The sequence below is a fragment of the Colias eurytheme genome, chromosome 8 (genome assembly GCF_061535395.1).
Source record: "Colias eurytheme isolate Ceu_HAF_F1 chromosome 8, ilColEury1 Martin Lab GWU primary, whole genome shotgun sequence".
Taxonomy (NCBI): Eukaryota; Metazoa; Arthropoda; class Insecta; order Lepidoptera; family Pieridae; genus Colias; species Colias eurytheme.
The window spans coordinates 5,109,542-5,127,310 of NC_142987.1; the positions used below are offsets into that span (position 1 = coordinate 5,109,542).

At 33.9% G+C, this 17,769-nt stretch overlaps 1 protein-coding gene across 1 annotated transcript in view; it reads left to right on the forward strand.

Moving 5' to 3' along the window:
- LOC149906468 (uncharacterized) overlaps positions 1 to 16,923 on the forward strand; it is a 38,446-nt gene extending 21,523 nt beyond the window's left edge. Inside the window, exons 3-8 of the mRNA XM_090104682.1 lie at positions 11,013 to 11,166; positions 11,681 to 11,866; positions 13,274 to 13,497; positions 14,691 to 14,907; positions 15,320 to 15,523; positions 16,197 to 16,923. Coding sequence (XP_089960808.1) covers positions 11,013 to 11,166; positions 11,681 to 11,866; positions 13,274 to 13,497; positions 14,691 to 14,907; positions 15,320 to 15,523; positions 16,197 to 16,334 — 1,123 coding nt within the window. The 3' untranslated portion in view covers positions 16,335 to 16,923. The remainder of the gene's footprint in view (positions 1 to 11,012; positions 11,167 to 11,680; positions 11,867 to 13,273; positions 13,498 to 14,690; positions 14,908 to 15,319; positions 15,524 to 16,196) is intronic.
- The last annotated feature ends 846 nt before the right edge of the window (positions 16,924 to 17,769 follow it).

Consider the following 17,769-nt stretch of genomic DNA (forward strand, 5'->3'; position numbering starts at 1 on the left):
ATTCTTTTGACCCTTCCTGTTTTATGATGTAAAGTGCCCAACAGCACCGCAGTATGCATAATATCGCTGAATAAAATTATTTACTATGCATAATTGCATATGGTACATCGAGTGTAGGTACTAGAGGAAGACGGCGGCGTCTTTAATGGATGATATTTGCTGGCTCGATGGAATTTAATTAGTGTCTCGGAATTTGCATTTAACTTAAGGTACGAACGTTTACAGTTGACGAGATATTGTGTTGCCCTCGCCGTAATAAATTCCGCTGGAATTGCCCGAGGATCCAATATTTTTCGAATAAATACATCTCGTCACGTGAGATTGATGGCCAACCGCCGTACGACGATAAATCCTTTTTTTATAAAACCGCAACCTCGATATTGATTTCAGTAGTTTGACGCTTGCACGTACAGCTATTAATATATTGTCGAGTTTTATCGAGTGCGTTTGCTCTCTGAGCCGTGGCGGAGTTTTAATTCAGGCTCATAAGCTCGAGTGATTCCACCTATGAAACTGACGGTTTAAGCTGTGTGTTTTTGAGTTGTTGGACAGAGTTTAATGAAGTACTTTTGAATGATCGTTTATCGTATGAAATATAAATCATTTGTGTAGATACCTAGATTTTTAAATAGAGTTATAATTTCACGTTTCTTTAATCTCCTAAAAAAATTAACAAGACTGATTGATGTGTAATAGAATGTCGTGAGTGCTACGTCAGTTTCTAAACTCAGAGGGAGATAGATAATTCTGTTCAAGTGGAATGTGGAACGCACGAATTTCTACACTTTCGTTGATAGGTAAATTCTGCGCTTTCCTTAGTTAAGGTCCCAACTGAAACATATTTTCTAGAATAACATATCAACTTTGTTATCGATAAGCGATGACTTTATTAAACATTACAAATTGTAAAATATCATTTTACCTCTTAATACTTTACAACAATTTCATTCAGTTCATTAACACCAATAATGGGATCACTAATAAAAAGAAACGAACAAATCATTATTTTATTTCAGTGTGAAGTGTAATTTGCAAACGATTCCATTCATGTGAAATCAAGCACAAAATATTCTATTTTTGTATTATTTTATTCACACAAATAATATTATGATAGTACGGTCGGTAAAGGAGGACTGGGGAACACCAGGAACATCGTTATTTTCCAGCCTCGATATTATGAAAACGCTTAAATAATGTTATCACGAAGGATCAAAGGTCCTTTCTTGGCTAATACAACCACATTTTCAGTGTGAGATAATGTGTTTAATTTAGTAAATTACGTAGACAATGGATATTCATAATTAATGTTTATCATACTTGTTAACTTATTAAATAATATTATTTAGTATTTTTCTGCCGTAGTGACGTAGTGGGAATTTGTTATGTAACATTTAGATAAGTACATTAATTTCAGTAAAGACATACATATAATAATAAGTAGGTACAGTAGAATAGGCGCTTCAAGCCAATTATTTTTTCCTAGTAAACTTTTTTCTATGTCCTTATTACGAGGCTTGCTTGCGTGCACATCAAAGTAACGCGCGACAGCCGTACTTTATACAAAATTTCATCCTTTATGTTTCACCATCCATTATATTTCACCTGCAAAAATTGTGTTTCTAGCAAAAACAGGCTAATTTCCTTTCATTCCATCTACCAACATAATATAACTGATAGCGAGACAGTTAGAGTGTATAATTTTAGCAAAGATTTAGTTAACTGGAGACATTGAAGTAATATTACAAAAGATACTGATACACCAAATGTTTACTCCACCGCAACTTTGGTAAAATGAGCACATTTCCGAATACTTGTATTTAATATTGCGTTCGATTTCCCTAAAGGTTCGCTCGGCATTTCTCGGTGCTAACTGGTGCTAACACGAGTTTGTACTTAGCTGTGGAGAATGTAGTCTCATGTGGAATAAACGGTGATGTGATTATAACATGCCCGAACCTTACAAGGGAATATTATTTGTGAGTTTTCTGTTATTTTATATAGACCGTATGAAAAATAGAGCGCAATGAAATAATTATGAAAGAAGTAACGTTTTTGGAAGTATCATTTCAGAAATTTCAACAAATAAACGAAGCGAAGTATTTAAAAGAAAAAAGATCTTGAGTGCAATAAATATAGTCACAATAGACAATAATTATTTATTTAGCTTTTTTACGTAGAGTCGAGTCAAATAGGTATATTTACATTCACGTAGGTATATCTATTACCTAGGTACTAGTATAATCATAATAAATTAATTTAATTGATCTTCACTTACTCTATGGCCGTTGACACTTGTAATCAATTTCTGCGAACGCTTGTTTGCCTTCCAGTCAATAATAAAATGGTTTGCAATCTGAATTTAATTTGGGATAAGCCGTCACCGAAGGTCTGACAAGTAGCTCATCCATATTCACAGCAATTATTAAATTTTGTGCCCGAAAATAGGATAATATCACCTCAAGGTTTTCTTTAAACATTTTTACAGGCGGTTTATTTATGTAATCATCAAATCTCATTAAAGATCGTTTCACATAAACTACAGTGGATACAAAATGAAAGAAAAAGGTCATTACGCAATTTTGGTTGCTCACTCTTTTCACAAAATATATTTTGGCAGTACCCTTAACAAGCATTTAATTAAACGTTCCACGAATTTTTCAGATATAAACGTTTAAATGGAGATTATTGCGACAAAAAGACGACAATTTCAGGCTCTCGTATAAACTGCAAAACATTATTCTCCAATAAACTCCAATTTTGTGTGAAATACGGGCGGTTGACATCGTTTTGACAATATAAATATGGTTGAACCATGGGTTGAACAGATCGATGGCTACCATAATATTATATTCTCCTTCGTGTGACATTGCCGTAATTGGTACAGCTTTTACGTTTATGTACAGTGAGAATGTATTATGAAGAACACAATTAACTTGTAGAAATGATAAATTCTTCAACCTTGTTCTTCGAATCCTTCTGAATTCTGATACGTAGTAACTAAGTCCGTAAAAGGGGTTCAAAATAGTGAACTTTCTCTATTATATTATCTAGATACGTTGGACTTATTCATAGCGCGCTTGCAACCACGTTATCTAGATTTATTTTAAGCATGTCAAATAATTTAGTGTTAGCAAAGTTTTTAGGTCAAAACTGGCAAACCTAAGTCATGTAACCTTGTGAGCCCACGACTTCTTTCAGGCCAGGCAACGGGGTACTTTTGTTTAAAATTCTCTTTGAATGCTTAAGCAAAAAAGTTACTTACGGCCCAATTCTATATTCCTAAGACATCATTATAGCGAATCCGTGATATGTATAGACATGAAAAAATTCAGATTCCAAGAAGATTCGCGTAAAATACCTATACAAGTAATGTGTTGAATGGTAATTCATTTAATATGATTTATCCCTTACATAAGCTTACATACGTATGTTAAAAATTGCTATATCAATATTCTTAAATAAAAAAAACAGCGTAACTGTATAACTTCAGTACCTATACCTACACTAGTGAAAGTCCCTTTAAGTACGGGACGTTACGTTTTGGAGCTATAGCGGAACAATCAAATGAAAAGACTTGATTTGTTGTTTTGTTAAAAGTAGCGTTAGTAATATGCATTCAAACGTTTTTGAATGCATGAACCTGTTATTAATTACCTTATTATAAAGTTCAGATACCAGCAACATCATTAAAAACCGCTTTAATATTAATTAATTCTCTTTTATAAATCGATAACACGACGTTATAACAAGGTTTAATATACCTACATAACTAGCTGTAATGAATAATTGCAAGGTTATTAATTTAAAATTCAGCGCTGTTAATCAAGTAGATATTATAGTATTTGTAATTTTACATTTCTCTCATCAGATGTATAATCTACTTATGCCTCGCGTGCAATCTTTTCATTTATTTTCATTACCTTTTCACCTATGTAATATTAAAACTTTAAAATTGACAAAATGGCTCTATTTATAATATCACGTTTGAAATAAGGCTTTATATTATATTAAGAAGACTCAAATCATTAATCAATAAGCTTTTGAGAGAAATTTTTTTTTGATACGATTTGATCAAAAATAAAAACAGCTTGAACGTTTGTCACGGTGCATTTACATCAAACGAGCGAATGCTCATTCTAACCCCACTATGTCAAATTCTTTAGTGTAAACAGGGCGTAGAGCATACTTTCGTTGTTCTTAGTGCGATCGAAAAGATTCTATGCAATGTTCTAATACTGAACAACACTGAATACGAGTTTTCGTTTGCACTAAAAGATAACAAAATAATGCTCTTGTTCGTCTGATCTAAATGCACTTTTAAGCTGATACGGTGCATTTACATCAAACGAACATAGAGCTAGAGCTATTGTTGATCATGAGCTATTGATGTTGACACATTGCCTAAAATACAAACGTAACTCCTTTATCGGGGTTTTTTATTTTTTGCATTATTTAAATAGAGTAATTGAATACATGATAAAAATGTATAAACGGTGTTCGAGTCTCATGATGGAACGTGAAATAATAAATAAAATGAATGTGGAAAGAGTTTAATTTTAAGGTATTTTAATAATGTCATTTAAAGGTTGTGTCGTTAAAATAAATGAGATATATTTTTCAAGTAACGATCGCATATTGATATAAAATAAGTACTTACTATCTATTATTCTGTGTCAAATATTGTGTGTTGAAAAAGTACCTATCAAATGTTTATGTTAGTATTTAGGTTACATTATAACTAACCGCCTAAAATGAAGACGTTAATTATTTTATCAAATGTCAAAACACAGCTGCTATGTCGCACTAGGTTTAAAGCACTAACAAGAGGCGGCTAACAAGAGCTTCAGTTATAATGAGACTAGTCTGTTTGCGATTAGCAAACAGTACATTCACTGTCCTACCACTTATGTACGCAGCTTTAATACTATTTACTGTTGTACAAACTAACAACTAAACTGCGCAGATGTTACATTTACACAGTAGTCATTAAATTGAGAATATTCCTAGTTAATATGACGTGTTTTAAATAAAGGACAAAACACGACATGGCTCTATTAATAGAGCTTTACAGTTCGGTGAATAATTCATTAAAATGTTAATGAAATGCAAACATAGAGAACAGCTATTTTCAGGTGCATTAGAGTTAGTACCTATTTCTTTATTCGTTGTTAACATTATATTAAAACAAATGTGGATCTCAAAGTTTTAATGTAAATTTGTTTGAATACATAATGTCCTTCTCGTACAAATGACCAAACTTTTAATATAAACTTATGAGTACCTAAAGGAACTGAAATCGCAATTTTATACACTAAACGGAATTAGTAAATGCAATTTAAAATGGAATTCCCCGTGGCGCTTCCCGACTTACAACTTTAATTATAAAGTTTTACTCCGCTAATTCCAATAGAACAGATACTTGAAACGAAACTAAATACAGTTTACGGCTCTCTCTTTATGAAATTACTCGAAGGGCCACGTGCCTTGAAATTGAACAGACTTTTATGTAAATTTGTTTACTGAAAACGAGGACGGGCGGTTGAAGTAAATCCAGTAATATACGGTAAGTGCCGCGAATTTGATATTTTCACATTTTGTGAGATGATATGGCGGCTCCATGTCATGGCATGTTGACGCAATATCAATTTCTGTAAAGATAAAGATTTGCTTAAACATCGCATAAATATAATTTTTTGTTGTACCTTATATGAAAACTCTAGAAAGGTAAGTATACAGATACCTGCTATATATTTACCTATTCATTATAAACATTTTAATAGAACATTTCAATTAATGTATCCAAAGAATAAAAATTACTTATATTTCTGCTATTAGTGCAGCTATTTTTATACAAGTAGGTGCACTTTAAAAATGAAGCCAGCAGATAGCTTTTTATTCCGTTAGAATTTTCAATTCTTAATTTATTGCCTTTTCATACTATGTAGTATATATGAAGGTGTTATGTATAAATATACTACTTACATGTAAAGGGCCTCTATTTTCTCTGGTCAGACTTTGTAAAATTTAGAATAGAATATATCTTTGTTGAGATAAAATATATTATATCTATGTATATAATGTATAGGTTTTGCAATCATGGTCTGCTTGACGGTAATTCAGTATCGACGATATTAATATTGCACTAATGCCTACGCATAAAATTCATAATAATATGCAGATTATATTTTATAGCTTATGCCTACTAATGGGATTGTTAACATTCACTAGTCGCAAATATTTGATTGAGCAATTAAATAGTGTTCCGGAATTTTTATAATATATTTTGTTTGTTTGTGTGTGGTTTGGGCTATAAAATGAATTCAATAATTCATGTATTCCATTGAAAGGCTGCGTTTCCACCAGAGATGTGCGAGGAAGCGTAGCGAAGGTGTGTTTTTAAAGAACCAATCCTGTCGCTTTATTTATCTAGCCTCGATCAGAACAGCTCTAGTGGAAAAGCACCCTTATTCGACAACCAAAAGGTAATAAATAGTTGAAATTCCATTCCAGTATGTTTTATAAATTAATTTGTTGATATTAAATTGTCGTTAATTACATTATAAACTATCTGTTAATTGTATACCTAAAAGTTAAGTACAGTGCTTATTCAATACAAATATTATTTATGTAGGTATAGGTATGTTACCGGAAATGTATGTAATCCGTCAATGTATACAATTCCTAGGAAATGTATATAATTCCTAAAATCGCACGGAAATGTGTGAAATAAATTATTTATACACATTTCCTAGGAAATATTCTATACATTTCCTAAATAGCTATCGGAAATGAAAAACATTTAAGATATTGATATGTCGCAGGTTAATTGTATATAATCTGGCCCGTTATCGGCACGGTCGGCATTTTGTAGTGACTATGCCGATAATTCGTAATCAGAAATTTTTGGTTTGGATAAGGGGGTGGGTTAGGTTAGGTTCGTGTTTTTTAAAACTACACAGAAATAGGAGCTCCACGAAGTGGGGCTCCGTCGGCTCGCGGCCGTCATTTTGTAGAATTTTGGAAAAGGACGAATTATCGGCATATTAAAACAGCTAGCCGTAATGTAATACGGCGAATTATACAATCCGACTGCGCCAAATATACGCGGGAACAGCGGGACGAGGGGACTGATTACTCGCGAAATGAAAATTTGATTTTATAAGAATAAATATAAGTTGATTATATTTACGGTAAAAGTTAGATAGTTGATTTTTAAAATGTTAATTAGTAAGATAATAATATGAACATAATATTATTACAATTTTACGGTATGACTGTTACCCGATTGTATCAATAAGAGCTATAATAAAAAAAATAACAACGTGTTTTATTACAGAAAGCATTTACTTTACACATTTCCTAATACGATATTGGAATTGTATACAATTCCTAGGAAGATTATACATTTCCTAGGATATGCATGCATTAAATAGTTTTTTAAACAATATTTTATACATTTCCTAAATGGTATCGGAATTGTACACATTTCCTAGGAATTGTATACAATTCCTTGATTTCATACATTTCCGGTAACATATATAACGTAATGTCAAAAAATAATTTGATACATAAATACAATTTTTTCCATGGTTCACTGTATAAAAATTTGATTTTAAATTACCTACTAGGTATTATTGCAATATCAATTTATGGAAATTGCTATTCGCTCATATCTAGTCAATAAATATAAAAATTAAAAACCTTCATGAAATAAAAATTTGTGTAAAAACAATGTTCGTATCAGTAAACCATTAAAGGTAAAAATATTTTACAATGTATTAGCTGATAGTTAACACACTGTCGTGACTGTTACAACAGAGGCTAACTTTTTGTTGGCAATTTCAGCATTTAAATTACAATAGATATACATTTCCGCTTTTTGTGCGTTTTTAATGGCGCGAAAAGTGGAACACTGCATTGTTATTATGTTAGATTAATCTTGTATTCCATTGAAAAGTTACATTTGGGGTTGCATTTTTTAGAGGACGCAATTTTATTTTTTTGATGTGTAGGGGGGTTCAGTGTGAAGCTATCACCAAGTTTGTGGGGTCGCCACCCTTGTCCCACGGCCGCCATCTTGAAAATAGCGGTTGAAATGGTTTTTACGATATATCTCTTTAACTATTTATTTGATAAAAAAAATTGTTAACATTGTTTGTTGCAAATTAAATTCTCTACAACTTTGGTCCAGTAACTTTTTGTCGTAGAACTATAAATAAAAAAGCTATAAGCGAAAATGTTCAGAAATTAGAGATATTTATATTTTTCAGTAAAACTTTTTTTTATCATTTTACGAAGAAATGATAATAGACCATTTTTGTAGATTGTTTTTTGAGGAACAACTTTTATATACAACATTTTTTCATTAAGTAGTTAAATAAGCTAAGATTTTACAGCGCTCCGAAGTGAGTACTATTTTTCAGTACTCTTAACTATACTGTATACCTACATATATTATGTGTGTACTAATAATAATTTGTCATCAGTAATTGTTTTTAATATTTTTAATAATTAATAATTAATTTTGCAATATTATTAATAATTAATTATTGACTGAACTGACTTGAAGTCTGGAAGCGCGTTTTTTTTACGTCGAAAAGCAGGGCTGAAATGTTCTGCAGTGTTCTTCCATTGTTCTGGAGTCTGGGAAAAGAGCCAATAGCCATTATATGTATAGTTAGGAGTACTGAAAAATAGAACTCACTTCAGAGCGCTGTAAAACCTTAGCTATTGACGTAATGAAAAAATGTTGTATATAAAAGTTGTTCCTCGAAAAACAATCTACAAAAATGGTCTGATATCATTTCTTCGTAAATTGATAAAAAAAAGTTTTATTGAAAAATATAAAAAGCTCTAATTTCTGAACGTTTTCGCTTATAACTTTTTTATTTATAGTTCTACGACAAAAAGTTACTGGACAAAAGTTGTAGAAAATTTAATTTGCAACAAATAATGCTAACAATTTTTTTTTTATCAGATAAATAGTTTAAGAGATATATCGTAAAAACCATTTCAACCGCTATTTTCAAGATGGCGGCCGTGGGACAAGGGTGGCAACCCCACAAACTTGGTTTTAGCTACTCACTGACCCCCCCTACACATCAAAAACATAAAATTGCGTCCTCTAAAAACTGCAAGGTTAGGCCTAAAAAATGTAACATTTCAATGGAGTATTGATAAAAATTGATGATATTCATTTTATTGAAAACAACAACTGATACTGTTATACTACTATAGTAATAGCAGGATACGTTGTTACTTGTCAATAATCTTCTGTAAGACCTGACGATGAAGCTGAGAGGCTGTGGATAACCTATTGTTTAAACTTAATAAACTGTCAGCTGCATACAAGGTGAATTTTCCAGAATATTCTTAAGCCAGGACAATATTTTAGGTACCTGATCAAAAATATGTGTGATAAATAAATAATGCTGAAGCTATACTTTTTTCGTATGACAATACAAAGTAGGTACCTAAGACTACATCTTATTACATCGCCAGTTTTATATCTATAATTTTTAGTTGATTTTAGATAAACTATGAATATCATTGTACAATATACTTATTATGAATAAACCTTTTTTCAACTATGTATATCTATCGTAGTTCATTTTAACAACATTAATTATAAAATATGCGCTAAAATAAAATATCCTGTTCATAATATACCTAGTGAGCTCTGAAAGAAAATACGAACAAATCATAATAATCGTCGTGAGTCTTGAACCAAATTGAATTGAAGTGAAAGCGATGTGATATCTTATGATAAGAAAACTACATACAGCACACATACATACACATATTTTGTAGAATTGAAGCAAAATCAAGTGCGTGTTCATTTTTAATGAACATCGAAAACAAACTGATACTAAAAATAGCAACCTATCAAACAAATTATAGTAGTAATATGAGAAAACCCTAGATAAAGTCATACAATAAGCCATAATAATACATTTCTCCATACTACATTATAATTTACTGAAGTGCGTGCTTGACCCGAATGAAAAGATGCCGACAATAAGTAAGAATGATTGCTGGATATATGAAAGTTTTTTGTTATGTCTGGCAACTTTCAATGCTTATGTTTTTTCTCATATTCAGAAGTTCATTTCAAGTTGTAAAGAACAATTTCCTTTCCCGTCTTGTTGTGAGCGTCGTGTTTTCCATTTCCTTCTGATCGCTATTCTAGGACTGTCATTTCCGAATAGAAAGTAGTTCAGCCATGAAATTATCCTATCGAATATAGGATAGGATAGGATAGGCGATGACAGAAGCGTCTATGCTATATCGCATTTTGCTTTGCCGTTTCTATTTGCGTTTTATAGTTATAAGCTGCGAAGACGTGGTTTCTTAGAGCAATTTTTTGTACAATAGATATTGGGTTTATGCTTTGGCTAATCTTTTGTCTTGTGGCCTTTGTTAAGTTTTTATAATGTAACGTTTTAGATACTTTGTATTACGAAAATCTTAAATATGTTCTTGAGTTCGCTATCGAAGTAAAACTGCATTTATCACTAAATAAATTATCTAGATTATCTGGGCGATATTTTTGTAATATTTCCTTTATTTACATATCTTGATTTAACACCAGAATGTGAAATATATACGAAAGTACCTATACTTCACCCAAAAATGTATTTTCTCGGCTTAAGCCAAACATCGATGTTTGTCTTTCTATTTAGAATTTATCGTAACTTCCGGATTTTCCACATCCGCATCCCTTTGTTTCCCAAAAGTAATAAACTCAATGCTATATCAGGAAACGAATAGAATTTTTGAATAATTAGAAATAAATATCTCTAGGTATAACTCATCCTTTTTGATTCCGAACCGTCTAATTAGTACCTAATTCAATTAAGTCATTTCGGCACTATTGCATCAAAATACACTCGAACATTTATGTCACATATCGGCATATCTCCCTTCCTTTAGAAGTTTTATGAAATACTACCTTCTCACTACTTAAAATAACACTTACACTTAAACTTAACTATACTATAATTTCATTCCAGATTCAGATTCTACGTATATTCGGCCTACGTGGAGCGGCGGACGGTAGCGGCGATCCGCGTCATAGCCGCAACGAAGACCCGCGGCGCGGACGCTGTCGTGTGCCGCATCTGGCTGTCAGACAACCGCACACTCACGCTCAAAGCTAGAGTCAAGGTAGCATCGCCTTAATAATGTTTTAATATTGTAGCAGTTCGGCACTAGGGTATGAGTTTGAACTTTAGAGTAGGTCCTACATTATAATTGGTTCGTTTTAATATGATTTTTTAAAGGGTACAAAATTCAATCACGGGGCTGGATTGAATTTTGTACCCTTGTGGGGGAACCCACGTCTTTCACCTTACTAGGGCGATGCCTGAATATATAAAAAAACCTCATTTATAAAGCTTTTGAATGCTATAAAACAATATCAAATTTGATCGCTTATAGCTAAAAGAGATTGCCAATATGCTTATGTTTCGAAGCTTACCTACATTATAAATTACTTTCATTTGTGTTGAGCTCCTGAAATCTCAATTATCTAGCAGAGTAAATGTATAAAACTAAACCGAATAAAGATTTCGTACTCTGTGGAAGTGCCTACAAACATTTGCACACACTATAAAATGCGAAGCTCCGCTCGGAATCGAAACCCTGTGAAAATTGCGACGCGAACTCTTTTATTTTTCAGCCAATACGCGAGAACTGGAATTTGAAATACAGCGCCACGTACGTCCTCTGTTTACTACGTGACACGGGGGTGAAGCCCCAAGAGACTGTGGGTGCATCTATATCGATAGTGGCAGCCGTGTCGCCCAACCGGGCGCCCACAAACCTGTTAACGGTCCTCGACACGGAGCCAAGGAGCGGCATCGAGGTGAATAATTAATTGCTAACAGCGATAATTGCAACTGCAGTTAGATCTACATGTTGTGTATAACGCGGTGTGGTTTGTTATTGCACCGCATTTGCACCGTAACACTGTGAGATTTATTTTAAAGCCGTTAAATATCTATAAAGTAAACGGTTGTGACTGGAAATGCTCTATCTGTATATATCTGTACTAGAACAAGAATAGCGTTTCGTTGAAGAAAGAAAAGCTGTCTAATTAAGCGTAGTATGTATTCAGAGTTTCGTATGAATAGCAGCTATACGAATAATTTTAAAAGGCATATTTTAAGGCGGTGTATAATTCTAGTTAGGGTTATAAAAGCCTGTTTTATTTCTTGTATATTAGAAAGATGAAAAGTTTAATCTGTTTACCCAATTTTGTTTTTAAAATGCCCGGCACAGAGGCGAAATTAATTGCTAAAATTTATGGTCGAGCTGTTTTTATCCTGTGGTATAAATTACGGACGTACTTTCTAGAATGCGGAATTAAATAATAATAATTTACAAAGTGGCGTGGGTTAACGAGATTACAGATAATATAGTATTGTCATTAAACACCGGAATTTGTTTGTTAGCGTCCCATTATACATACATTACAACCGCTAATTTAAATTAGTTCCACAATGAGCGCTAACTTCCCCTAATAGCTGTAATAATATGTCGTGTGATACATTATGATCTATTAAACCAATTATTTGATGATTTTATCGTTGTAACCTAATTGTTACTAAATAACACTGGCTAAGGTGACCCCGCCTACTAGGAACAATCTGCGATATTATGTTACATAACATTTTTTTTTCATTCATTAGGTATCTACTAACGTGTATCATGTATTAATTTGTCCGACAAACACTGAATTCTGATAGTATAATTAATTGTACGGCCTGATTCGTGTTTAGCCTAAAGTCGTCCCTAGCCGCCAGGTTTGGAATCGCATTGTAAAAACAAAAGGCGCGAGTTTGAAATGCAATGAATTTTTTATTAGCCATTTAAACTTTTGTTAAACTAAAAGCTCTTCCTACGGATAAGTATTAATTATAAAGTCAACAGTAAAGATACTATAAATGTTTCTACCCTTTTGTTATAACCCGTTTTCGAAAATTATTTAAACTTGCTTTCCGCCCGCAGCTTCACTCCTGTAGAAAAGGGAAATTAGCCTACTGTTTATCCTTTCTCAGGTCTTAAACTTACTCCGTGCCAAAATTCAACTTTAATTGTTTAGTATAGTCTTCGCGTAGAGAAGAGACAGACAGACAGAGTACCTATCATTGACTTTTATATATTATGTTAAATATTATGATGCTATAAATTAAAAACAAAAACGCCGTCTTCATTTTAAAAATTTATTACACACACAGTACATTTTTAACCACCTTTACAATAATTTCAGGAAACCCTGCACGTATGTGTCAAGCCATTCCACTTCTCCTACTCCCGGGACGAGTGGCTCATGGAATGGTTTGAGCTGAACCGCCTGCTCGGAGCCAGTCACTTCTACATGTACAATGAGTCTTTGAGCGCGCCAGTCGCGTGCCTCCTCGACCACTATAGGAAGCAAGGTCTTGTTACTCTATTGCCATGGAAACTGCCGATTGTATCAAAGATTGAAATCAGGTATGTGATATCATGATATGTGAATCTTGTAAGTACATACATACATCCATACTAATATTATAAATGCGAAAGTAACTCTGTCTGTCTGTCTGTTACTCAATCACGCCTAAACTACTGAACCAACTTGCATGAAATTTGGTATGGAGATATTTTGATCCCCGAGAAAGGACATAGGCTACCTTTTATTGCGAAATATGTACCACGGGCGAAGCCGGGGCGGACCTCTAGTATGCCTATATTCTTACTAAGAATTATGCCATTTAATTAGATGACACATTTAACGCAGATATGCGTGATAAAATTTAAAGTGTTATCTAATGAGGATGTGTACAATTTACATTAAAATTGCGGATTTTAATGAATTAAGTAGTGTTTATAGCGTTTAGTCTCAAGGTAAACGCCCTGCCCTATAGGGACTGTTTACAGAACATTTATTTGATTCAACCAATTTATTTAAATTAAATTTCATAAAATTTATGAGCATAAAATGCCTGCATGGTTAGGCACGTACATATTCGAACAGGATTTTCATATTTTTTTAATACAATAGCGCTGTAACCATGTTTCCTGAAAAAATATACGCCTGAAATTTTAAAATTTCCAATTTTAACACACTTGCTATTGAACCAAAATATAGATACAGAGGAAATAAAACTTCGGCGAATTAAAGATTCTGAATGAATCTATATAAACTTTCAAACTTCTGCACAAAAATAAAATTGATAGAGCCATTGTTTGAAACGCGGCCAAAAGTTTATTCAAAGTGAATCTTAATGCATCAATGGATAGACCTGACTGAGTAAAATTGCGATAATGCAGTACCTATTTCAACTCTTTTTTACGTAATATCATCGTAATTTAGTGCAATTATATTTATATTATCTAGCACATATTTTTACTTAAGACGTCCCTGATTCCTTCCCCATTATTCCAACATATTATAAAAGGTTGTTTATTAATATTTATTTTATTAATATAACTCTTAACATTGCCCCGTGGTCAGCTGCATTCATCTCTTTATGAGTATGCTCTTTTGATCAACACAATCAAAATTAGATGATAATAATTATATAACTAATTCTGTACACTGTAGAGTTGATAGGTATCTACTTTATATAGGTATCCAAATACTTTTTTATTCTATCTACGACTGAAAATAGAAGTAATACAATATCTCTTCTCTTTTCTTACAGGACAGAGGGTCAATTCGCAGCGTTCAACGACTGTCTCTACCGGTCTATGTCCACCGCCGGTTGGCTGCTAGTGATAGACGTCGACGAAGTAATATTACCGCGGCGGGAACGCACGCTCGTCGCGTTGCTCACCGCATTGCGCGCGGCGTACAATCCGCCGTCGAAAGCGCCATCTGCATTCTTGTTTCGGAACGCGTTCTTTTATCTGCGGTGGGAGGTGAGTGTCTTTGAGTAAATAGAAAATATTTCTACATAAACTCAAATTGATTTGTATAATTTAATAAACTAAACTTCTTTGGAAAACTTATACAAAGGCTAATTCATTAAAGATTAAGATTAAGATTTTAAAACAAAAAAAAATTGGTTGTAAAGTCGGTTTACTGACGATAGTTGAACGTGACAACGTCCGATTGTGCTTCTTTTCACTCTTTCCGCGCTCTAGCTTGCACTTCAAGCTTTACATGGAACGCCTCAGAGCGAGGTAACGCCGCATGAGTCATGTTTTTTCGTGCGTGCAGCCGGCGCTATCGAATTATAAGACGTTGTCACGTCAAAACTGATTTTAAAGTTTTTACACTAATGTAAGTTTTAATTGTTTTTTTTTTTGCCATAATTATTATGACTTCTAGGATGACGCAGAAGCCCCCGCACCACTAGTAACAGCACGCAAGACGCGGCGTTGGGCGGCACCGCACGCACTCAAGAACCGCAGCAAGTACGCGTTGCGGCCGCGCGACGCGGTCGAGCTGGGGAACCACTTCCTGTGGGAGCTGGCGCCTGGCGCGAGCTCGGTGGGCGTGCCCACTGAGCGCGCCCTGCTGCACCACTATAGAGTGAGTACAGTTATAGTATTAAGGACTTTTTGTATCATTTCGTATGGAGGTCTCGAAAAAAAAGCTCTGTTGGAGTGGAATGGAGTTAGCACTTACTAGGCGATGCACCTTAGACCACCACATTTGATTAAACTGATTAGGTATAAAGGCATTCCCCCGTTGGCGTACTAAGTTGAAAGGGACTTATAGTTTTGCCTACACTATAAAATATTAAAGTAAACAAACCACGTCATTTTTTTTTCTTAAACTATGTATAAACATAGAGTTTTTAGAATTAATTAATCGTTTCGAAAAAATGCGTCTGTAACTAAGTATTTTTATAAGTATTTTTACGTACGCATATATAAAACTGTAAGTCCCATTCAGCTTAGTACACATCCTATATAAAGTCATAATATAGATCATCATAGAGTTGACTAGCTGTGCTCCGCGGTTTCACCCGCATTGCTCCGCTCCTGTTGGTCTTAGCGTGATGATATAAAGCCTATATATAGCCTTCCTCGTTAAATGGGCCATCTAACATCGAAAGAATTTTTCAAATCGGACCAGTTGTTCCTGAGATTAGCGCGTTCAAACAAACAAACTCTTCAGCTTTATAATATTAAGTATAGACAAACACATAAATATCCAAATACAAACCACATACAGTTCATTAATGATAGCCTCTCCTCAGATCGCGTGCGAGTACGGCGGCATGCAGTGCCTCACGGTGCCGTCGACGGTGGACCGCACGGCGCACCGCTGGGCCGACGAGCTGATGCAGCGCGTCGCCGCTGAGAAGGAGCTGGTCGCACGTGTCTGTCTCAACTGAACAGTGAACACACTATATCATAACTACGAAAAAAGACGGGTTGCACTCCGGGAGTGCCGGCAGAAGTGAAAACTTGATTATTAACGTTGAGCATGTTTGATATTTTGGAATGGTATCCGTCTTAAGCTTTGGTCTGGTGATCATGACGCACAACGCTGAGGTATGCGCCCCGACGCAGCGTCACGACGCAGCATTTACCTTCCCTGCGGAGAGGTGTTCAGTTGATTTTGCCGCAGCTACCAAGGTAGACGTGAACATGAACAATTTTGCTGTAATTATCAAACTTTTATGTTTTTTGTCTTTATTTTTATATAAAGAAGGATAGCTGCAAACTAATTCTATTATTGTCTACGAAAAAATTCATATTGTCGCATTCATATATGCCGTGACGCATACCCGCACACCGCAGCGTTCAATCGAGAATGACGCCGCGCTGTGCGGGAGTACACCTCCCCACTCACCGCGCTTGCCCTTCGCCGCGGACGCATACTGCGACGGAACAAGAGAACATTGTCGACGTTTTTCATATGATTGAGTGTCCGGCATCGCAAACCGTATACCTCAGCGTTGTGCGTCATGATCACCAGACCAAAGCTTTACGCTTTTTCGATCAGGTCACGTGTCCTGACGCGAGTTTAAGATTTCATACCCATTACAGAAAAAGTGCTCAACGCCGCTAAAGAAGTTTTCACTTCAATAATTTGTTCGTTATAGAATCATAGAATTATAGATGAACAGGTTGTTTTTTGTTTTTTTTTTCTATGGCCATTGTTGTGGTACTTTTTTGTGGGATACTTGAAATATCAGTGAAATTATGATCAGCTGCTATAGGTTTTGTTATTTGTTTGGTTTGCGTTTTTATTTTTTTGCATTAGATTCCTTATTGTGGGATACTTCACTGTGATTGTCAGTAAAATGTCCGTTCTGCTACTATACAAACGAGTAGAATAGTTTATTTTTCAAATATTATTTATGTTTTACTTACATTGCGTACAGATAGTAAACAAGGAACGATGTTTTGGTTTTTAATTTTTATAGATGTTCTAAATAAGCGTTTTTATTGTTCTACCATTTTTACATTGTTTTCTTTGTAGGATATTTTAATTTCTAAAATACATGTTCAGAATATCAATTTTAGTCAGATACTAACGATAGATTTATTTAAAATCGCTGTTTAATAAATAAATAATCGTAAAATACGACTTTCACACAATTTTCACTTTAGGAGATTTGAAAATATGTAGAGAAAAATTGAAATGAGAGTACTTGAACTTGAATCTATATCTTTATTTTTTCTAATTTAAGTCGTTTATGTGCCTAATTTTGTTGTAATTATCTGGATTTTTTTACTAAATAAAAAGTGATGAATATTTTTTTAAAAATAAATTATTATGATAATTTTATTCATAATAATTTATTTTTAATTCGGTATCAG